The sequence below is a fragment of the Rosa chinensis genome, chromosome 1, assembly GCF_002994745.2.
Source record: "Rosa chinensis cultivar Old Blush chromosome 1, RchiOBHm-V2, whole genome shotgun sequence".
In the NCBI taxonomy this organism is placed as follows: Eukaryota; Viridiplantae; Streptophyta; class Magnoliopsida; order Rosales; family Rosaceae; genus Rosa; species Rosa chinensis.
Window position 1 is genome coordinate 66,114,379 of NC_037088.1, and position 9,099 is coordinate 66,123,477.

At 36.6% G+C, this 9,099-nt stretch overlaps 1 protein-coding gene across 19 annotated transcripts; it reads right to left on the reverse strand.

Annotated features, from left to right (window-relative positions):
- Positions 1-5,075: 5,075 nt before the first annotated feature.
- LOC112177326 (inosine triphosphate pyrophosphatase) lies at positions 5,076-9,099 on the reverse strand. 19 transcript variants are annotated; one of them, XR_005805161.1, is made up of 8 exons: positions 8,587-9,096; positions 8,234-8,418; positions 7,688-7,723; positions 7,140-7,165; positions 6,906-7,034; positions 6,803-6,812; positions 6,117-6,215; positions 5,076-5,576 (listed from the first exon to the last, which is right to left on the reverse strand). XR_005805161.1 is itself a non-coding variant. In XM_040513101.1 (7 exons), the coding sequence occupies exons 3-7, from the start codon at positions 7,185-7,187 to the stop codon at positions 5,464-5,466; spliced, it is 420 nt and encodes a 139-aa protein (XP_040369035.1). In that variant the 5' UTR covers positions 7,188-7,723; positions 8,234-8,418; positions 8,587-9,099; the 3' UTR covers positions 5,076-5,463. The 19 variants fall into 19 exon arrangements, 12 of the variants coding, with proteins under 12 accessions (XP_040369035.1, XP_040369041.1, XP_040369039.1 ...); XR_005805162.1 differs by having other exon boundaries at positions 6,906-7,062; XR_005805160.1 differs by having other exon boundaries at positions 7,119-7,165.

Below are 9,099 nucleotides of genomic sequence, written 5' to 3' on the forward strand. Positions count from 1 at the left end.
CACTTTACACTTGGATTTCAACGGAACCTCCGTTGACTCGTTGATGCTGAAATTGGCACCAACAGATGAACCAAAGAGAGGAGACCCTGTTGCATTATTGCCGGCTAGCTTCCTAGCTCACCCAAACTTTTAGCTCGTAGCTAGGAACATAATGTCATTTGTGTTGGGGGTTTGCAATGACTTGGTTTTCTGTTGCGAACATGATCGTCATGCACGTGATTATGCTGTCTGTAATCTGTATACTGCACAAAGAATTAGTCTTAATCGTCCCAGCGGAACCGTCTATTACGTACTCGAATTCGCTTTCTCCAACATACTTCTCGATGAGTGCCTTCCATGTTTAGACTCGGATACTACTTTCCATCGTTCTGTTTTAAGTTCAGCTCAACTTAATCTCCTTTACAAGCATTTGCTTCTCTGATATGTCCAACTTTGATTTCCTCAGCATTGCTGATAAAATCTTGTCTTTCTGTTCCAAATCCTTGTGCATCTTTACAATCTCCGCAGATAGTTTTTGGACCATCAAAACTGACTCCTTTTGATCCAAGACCAAACTAAACTGCCGTTTTAGTTGCTTCGACTGCCTAAGTTCTCGGCCCATATCAGCATCCATTTTTGTAACCGAAGAGCACGGCCAGCTGTGGAATATCAATGCATAATGTGATGGTCTAGTCCACTCATGTTGATGTGATTTTGTAACATGCATCCATTTTTGTGCCTCCAAACACCAAATGCTCACAAGGCTCATCCCAGGATGTTCCATATCCACTTTGATCTTCCTGGTTTATTAAGTTTGGTTGCCAAGCATTGAAATGGATCAGCCACCCCAAACTCAAACCAGAATAGCATTTTCTTGGATTTGTCCTTGAAATGAAGTTTTAGGTTAGAGTTGTATACTAGTATCAAAATCGACTTTGGAAGGTACTACCGGAGCTTAAGCAGGTAACATGGAAGGCCGAACACATGCTCGGTCATAATCAGGTAGGTAATGTAGCACATCTCAGATTAAGACTTTGGTTTCCATCCGAAAAAAAATTCACTCCCATCACATTTACTGTGTTTACTGTGTACTGAAATCTTTTTTCACCTATTGCAAATGGAATCATAGTTTCAAGAACAGCATTAAATCTAAAATTCAATAACCACGACGGGGAAACTTAGGAGAGCCATAGCAAAAACCAAAGAAGAGAATGTTGGACCAAGTGTACTATCAAAGTACATATTATGTATTACTGTCTCCATATTACTCGTCAAATAATTAAGCACTACTATATAGATCGAAAAGGGATGTATCAAAGTTTGACAAAAGGGGAAACAAATTAAAAGAGGAGTTTTTTTTAGGCGGTAGATACAAAATCCATCATCAAACAACAGAAATGAGAAACCTGCAAGCCATAGGAGATGGATAAAATTCAAGGACCAAAATATCGAGTATTGAATATATATTGACGGTCTGAAAAATAAAAATTTCGATAGAAATATTGGAAAATTTTCGATATCGATAAATTTTTGAAAGAAATGGTGGAAATTGAGAGAAAATTATTGAAATTACTAATTTGCTAGTGAAACTTTGTGAGCTACTTATTTGTTCCATTATCTATTATATTTGGGGGAAAAAATGGTGAACTGAATTATAGTAATTTAGAGTAAATGTACACTGTTGCTAGTAAAGTATTTGGTATTTCAATATAAATAATTATAATTAGAAATTTAGTGAAGTTGTAGAACTATTCAATAAAATACAAATGAATTAATATTACTAAAACGTGGCAAAACTATTTAGGAGATTTTGCAAAGCATTAAACTATTTAGAAATGTTAGAGTCAAGAAACTAAAAATCTAAAATTTGAAATTATACCTTAGAAATTTAAATTAATTGTCTAAAGAAATTAGTAATCTATTCCATGAAAGTGCTAATATAAAACCAAGTATGCTAGAACCAAAATCAGCTCCAGTCAAGTTGGTTGGGGCTTTCTCTTGATTTCATTTTGGAAGGGGACAAGTTCGAAGCCGTTCCCGGGAGTACAACTTCTTTTGCTTCTTGAATCATCCACATTCAATAACAGATTCTTTCTTCGACGTCTCCGAACACAGGAAACTTCCAATGGCAAAGGGAGTGAGTCCTCTCTCTACACCTTTCTTTAGAAGCATGGTGGCAATGAGGACAGTGCAGGCACATTCAAGTGGTAGATTCCATCCATAGAACCTTAAAAGGTCAATATCTTTTTCTGCATCTAGAAATTGGATGTAGTTCAGAGTTTCAGACAGATGATGTTGCTTAGCTTGAGGCCAGTAAAGCCACTCAAATGTGCACTCTCCTAACTGCATTCACATATTGAGGTACAAGAGACATCATTCCTCATCCCAAAGTTTCAAAACATTAAGATTCAAATGCTACAAAATATGTTATTTGTACTCTAAAGTATAATGAATAAAACAAATTTCAAACTCTAGTAATTTTGGAAAATTTTAGGGTCAAAATCATGATTTTGTTTTGTGAATTTAATTGGGATTGGGATCCCAAAATTCTCGTCTTAATTCAATTGGGATTACGATTCCAAGATTCTAGGTAGTTATTCTGGATTGATTGTAGTGATCACCTTGTCAGTTTATAAAAACCAAATATTTGGAGAAGTCATCCGTTAAAATTGTTTTTTTTTTTCGTTCCCTCTCAAAACTTCTGTACAATTCAAATTCTTCACCTTTCTTCGAAGTTAATATGATTTGAGGTTGTGGGTTTTTCAATTTTTTTTCTTCTGAGTTTCACAATTTTGGAGTTTCATATTACGATTTGGGCCAATTCAAAACTGTTTTTTTTTTTCCTAGATTTTTCATGTTCTAGTTCAGATATGAGTTGTTTGTGATTGATTGTGGCATGTCTCAGAATTCGTGGATTACAAATACTACTAAAAGATTCATTTTTGGCTCATCCACCATTGTTTTTTTTAGGAGAGATCACATGCTCATTTTTGTTTCCTTTTGCCTCGTTCCTTTCGAATGGTCCATTTAACAAAAGCAGTAGTAGCAGTAGAGCTGCAATCAAATAAGTAGAATTGAGAAAAACCGAACAAAACCCTAAACCCCTAAAATTCAAAACCAAATCTTTTGGCCACTTTACTTGAAAACAAAAGGGTTTAAGAAAAAATGAAGAGTAACCCAGTTCGCCATATCTCACAGCTCAAATTGGGTCGGATAGTATTTACTCGAAGTGTTTTTGGTGGATGAACATGGTTCTTGGGCATTGTTGTAGAAAAAAGCTCCATTCTTGAGTACCGGACCATGAAGCTGCCTACCACATTCTGAAAACGAATCAAAACGAATCGATCAATATCTTCAACGAACAAAACCCTAAACCCCTAAAATTCTAGATCAAACCTAGAATAATAAAGAAGAACGGAAATTACCACCAAAAAGCCAGAAGAAAAATAAAGAAGAGTTTGAGAAATGAAAACATGAAAATCAAAACACATAAAAATGAACAAGAATTTGGGGATTCCACCGCCAAAAAAAGTTGAAAGAAAATTTTGAAATATTTAAAGTCCCACTTCCATGGAGGTTCAAGCCTCTGACATGGAAGGAGACACCTAGCCCTACCGTGTATACATTACCATTTTTAACCCGGAGACCCAGATACAAACAAGAAACGAAAAAGAAAGAAACAATAGAGACGAAAAATAAAAAGGGACCCGGATGAAAATGGAAAAGGGTAGGGCATTTTAGTTACCTCCGGTCAAATGGCAATGGTGTTTCTTCAACTTTCTTGCTTTTCTTCCTCCCCATTATCACAAGGATGTGAAGCCTTTTTGGGCAAGCAACCTAGAAACTAAGCTGATCGATTACTAAGAGAATAAACGAGAGAGAATGTGCGAGCGAGCTTTGCTATGGAAAACCAAGAAATGATGGATAGCTATTAAGAAATGTGAGAGAGAATGTTTTGTTTTAATTTTTTGCTCAACTAATATTACTCATGTATAAGCCAGTGTCTAGATCGTTGGGATACCAGGCTCCCGTCAATTAACCCTATAGCTTCTTTTATATTAATTTGGGTCAAAGTACATAAAAATGGCTAGTTCATTTACATTTTAATTTGCTACCTTTATACTACTTGTTCATAAAATTGGTAATCTTTAATTTGTGTTTTTTTTTTTCCTTTGCGTCTCGACTCTGAATATAATTGATCTCAGGAACAGGCATCCGTTCCTTAGCTAAGGAACATACACTACTAGAATTATGGCCTAAGACATCGGCCAAAACCGATGAGAAAAAGAATTCCGACCGATGTCTTAGTGCCTGATGAGAAAGATCCGGAAAATGCAGACATCGGTTTTTAGCCGATGTCTGGTATAATTATATACATCGGTTCTTCATTATAAATCGATGTAAATACGTTTAAATTCAGACAAATTTGTATGTTTACATATTGTTAAACCCTCATATTTTTGCCTTTAATGCTTATAGAAATATAGATCATACAGCCCAACTATACATTTTAACATCGTTATTTACTTAAAAACGATGACTGATATTGCTTCACACATCAGTCACCATGAACATTTCTTGTTGTTCATGATTTAGACGTGTAATTTGGCTCATATCCTACCATTCCTAATTCAATATACACAGTTGAATATTATATGAACCGATTTATTTACTTACATTAACATCAGATTCTAGGGAAAAAACGATGTTAATCATCTTATACTACATCGGTTCCAGTAAAAGAACGATGTCTAATGCTATGTAATATATCGAATCACTATAAAAAACGATGTCCATATATTTTCATAACATCGGTTTTCTTGTCCTCATCGATGGCAATACTTATATTGGACATCGATCTTTTTCTAAAAGACGATGTGCAGTACGTAGCTTATGGCACATCGATTCCAACATAATAATTCAATTTCCTGTGATTAATGGGACATCGATTTTGATTTTGGAACTGATATATCTCTCTTACTGGACATCAGTTCTTATAGCTATAACTGATTTAAACTTTATACATATACATCAGTTTGAAATAAGAGGATTGATGTCCACAAAATATGTAGCTGCTGCTATACAATATTGCAATATCCACAGTTGACCAAAGTGATTTCAATATATATTGGGGTATTTTGTCCAAAATCATCATCATTGACAGTTCACAAAATAGGCAAAACAAAAACCCCAATTAACCTACTACAAGGCTAGGCAAGCAATTACTATTACATTTTTGTTCATAATTGCTGCATTCATTTCATCTACTACAAAAATGTTAAACAAAAGCTAACTAGCCTTACTCAAAATCATGAAAGTAGTCAGAATCTACAACAAAGTCTGTTAGTCGGCCACTTCAATGCACACCTCGTCAAATTGTTGTTGGGTATATCCTTTATGAGCCTCTACCGCCAACTACAAATATGATGAAAGTTCGTCAGCATTCCTGGCATGGATTCAGCAAGCATTACACTTCAGTTGACACTATAGTGTCCCACTGTCACTTTGTCTAGTATCCCAGCAATAAAATGATCTCTGATGCCATTTTCTTTCAGTAATCCTTTTGACTAAAATATTCAAACGAAACATGTTTGAACCTATAGGAAAGTCGAGAAAATACACATACACATCAAGCTACACAAGAAGAAAACCAAACACAGAAACACTGCCCCTATATGTGAATGCAGCATATCAGGAATTTTGCAGAAACATTGTTAGATTGGGCGGAAGCAGGGGAGGCATAAAGATACTTATGAGCAGTTCTACTTTTTTTCACCCAAGAACAGTTGACATGTATTGTTTAGAGAAGAGCAAATGTCAATGCCTCTGTGATACTAGGCAGCAAATGACAAAATTCATAATTGTCACATATAGCCTAATAGCAAATAACTTGAGAGATTCACTTGTTGTCCACTTGTCACCAACAACATTGGGAAGACCTCTAGACTATTCTTTTGCAAACTGTTAAATTGTAATTTATAAAATTTGCGCCCAACATGATAAGTTTGAATTATACCAGTTCATACCCAAAACTATTATTTACAAACTTAAAACCATTAGATATTACGGACCTCTAATATGCCATTTAAAGAAAAATCAAGGACATGATCCAACCGAACAAAAAACATAAACCATACCATCTATACTAGAGGTCTGTTCAAAGTTTGATGAAGCCTGCTTTCTCTTATGTTTAGCTGCTGCACCCTCCAGGTCTCTCTCCTGCTCTAGTAGTGAACCTGCAAAATATTCAGTAAAATAAATGTCAAAAATCCAGACAGTTCACATGCTCATCAAAGGAAAAAGCAGTGAATCTTGAATAAGGAATGATACAACAAGAAGACCACTTGCAAGAAATCAGAGTGAATCTAATATTAAATCAAATTCTAGGTTCATCACCAAACTAATTTAAAAGAAGAGTAGCATTTTATAATCATTAGAATTGTCAAGATACTACAGTTTTACAGTTTGTGAATGAAAACCTTGTCACTCAATAAAATTGTCAAAGTAGTCATGATCCAGAAACGTAGGGAAAGGAAAAGAGAAAAAGTTAAATAACTTCAACCAGTTATAGAACTGGATCTGCATGTATGCAATAATTTCAACCACTATCCAATTGGGTATCCTAAATTCAAACATAGTGGAATTGAAAACAAATAAAACAACAAGCAAACACAATTATTTACTCACAAAACCCACTGCCTTCATGAACCTTCTAGTTATCAAAAATCAATCATTTTTTTTTGCTCCGTATGATAAAAATATCAAATTTTGAGCAACAAAAGATAAATCCACCTAGTGAGAGCAAGCAAGATGAAAAACTTACATGTAAGGCCCTGCATTGAAATTTAAACAATCAATTAGAACCAAACAATACCAAATTAACAGAAAGAAACGTGGGGAAGGAGATAGAGAAATTAAGGACTAACCAGGTAGACCCTTGAGGGCATTGAAGCAGAGGCAAGTGTCTTCCACAAGCACAGGACCATTAATCTGAACGGCAGCCAGCCTCGCCTTTTCTTTGGAGATGTCCTCAGGCTCCCCTTGCAATTCTGGCACTGCCAAAAACCCAACAACAAACAAAGCCTAAATCTTTTTGATCCAATAGACAGCAGTATTAGAAAGCCTTCATGCTTTAGTACCTTGTTCGAAGATTGACCTACCGTAGAGAACGAAACTCTGTTCTTGTCTATATATCCCCAATTTCCCATGCAAATACACAAACATACATATTAGAGAAGCAATAGGCAGCCTGATGGCAAAACCAATTAAGTTCCAAGCTAATGGCAAAATGCAATCATAAAACTGATGAGTATTGGGGTATATATCATGAAAATAAGATGGGTTGGGAGTATTAATTAAGATTAGACCAATTCTCCCAACCCAATCATAAAACTGATTATTCTTATGCCTAACACAAAGTATCGGCTTAATTAAGATTTTCAATATCAATAAACCTTCTTTACAATACAAAGCTTAATTAAGATTTCCAATATCTATAACTGTAGAAACCAATTCTCAACAACTCTACTACTTGCGTATCAAATCAAATGAAATTCCAGAACACTACCATTTTCCTCTTTCTTTGAGAATCCATGAAATTTAAAGCACCATAGTGATGACGGGGAAAAATAAATAGAAAATATGCAATTGGGAAACAAAATTCAGTTAGATGGAAATGCAAAAGGGAAGAGCAGAGAGCAACGGTTACCAGGAACCAAAAAAAGCAGTTGTTTGTTCAAGATACCTGCAAAATATAGAGAAAGCAACTATGAACAAAAGTTAACCCCGGAACTGACCCCAAAATTCATGTATTAGCTTATTTCCTGCAATCAAAATTCATTTGGATTCTAAAAACAAATTAGAATTCACAAACCCAAGTCAAATTCTCAAGCCATATTAAACCAAGCTAACCAAACAACCAAGTGGAAGCAAATCCGATCCTGAGAACATATAGAAACGAGTCGGCTATGCTCACAAGACAATCCTGCTCTACGGTGATAACTAGATACATCCAAAAATATATAGCCAACCCAACCAAGCCCACCAACAATTAATTCGATTCCAACAATGCTCTGGTGGATCAATCACAAACCCATTAACACAAATCAAATGTTGGAATCATTTGTTTATCTCAGATCGCAAAAAACAGCCCCAGAGACCAAACAACAACCTAAAATAGTATTTTTACAGCCTAATCACTCAAAAGAGCATCAACCCAATCTGAAATTCCTAATTTACTAAGTTTAAATGTTACCTCCATGGTGAAATTGATATTGAATGTGACCGGGCTAAGCTTCGGCGTCGTCCAGTTGAGCTCGGTTTGTCTATGACATGATATTTACTTGGGTTTTGGGGATCTGCAAAGCGGATATCGAAGATTTTGGAGCGAAGGACGGCGGAAAGTCCAGCTGAGCTCCGGCGTTACCGAGCTGAGCTTCCCTATGACAAGCCCAACAAACAGAAATTCAGAGAGGACGGTGAATCAAGGACTTTCCATAACCAAACCAACATTAACAAAAGTCCCAAACACAAGCAAAAACCCCAAGAACGATTTCATGAAAAACAAACAGATTTCTCAAATTAGCAGTCTCAAGATTAGAGCAGTACCTGGACGCCGGAATCAGAGGCTCCATGGGCGGAGTTCTCAGGAAGCATCTCAAGCTTCCGTTTGAGAGGATTTAATGGCCGTGGCCATGGCGGCAACAGACCATTCAACTTGGCCACCGGCGAAGGCTTCGAATCCAGGGCCGTAAAGATGAGATCTGAAGATGGAGAAGTGTTCTCGTTGGAGGCTTTATGCGTTCACCGAGGCCTGCCGGACTAGGGTTTGACAACTGGGGCGGATCCATCGTCTCCCCTAAGAAATTTGGCGCAGCTACATAGACTTCATCTTCGTCAATTTTAGATAGAGACGGAGAGCATTTTAGAGAGAGAGAGAGAGAGAGAGTAGGGTTTGGAAAGACAAGGGAGCAAGAGAGAAGGAGAAGAGAGAGAGGTGATGGTCGGAGGTGGAGATGGAGGGGAAGGAGGGTCAGGCTGGAGAATGAGGTCGACGCGAAGAAGGATGCGCGCTGGAGTTGAAGTGAGAGATAGTTTAGGGTTCAAAAGTTTCAGACAAGT

What these genes read in the sequence shown, in the direction of transcription:
- LOC112177326 (XM_024315630.2), bottom strand. Translation starts at nt 7,187, where the DNA reads ATGGGAAATTGGGGATATATAGACAAGAACAGAGTTTCGTTCTCTACG. An exon ending in ACAGACCTCTAGTATAGATG is followed by an intron (nt 5,577 to 6,116) that starts GTATGGTTTATG and finishes ACTTTCCTATAG; the next exon opens with GTTCAAACATGTTTCGTTTG.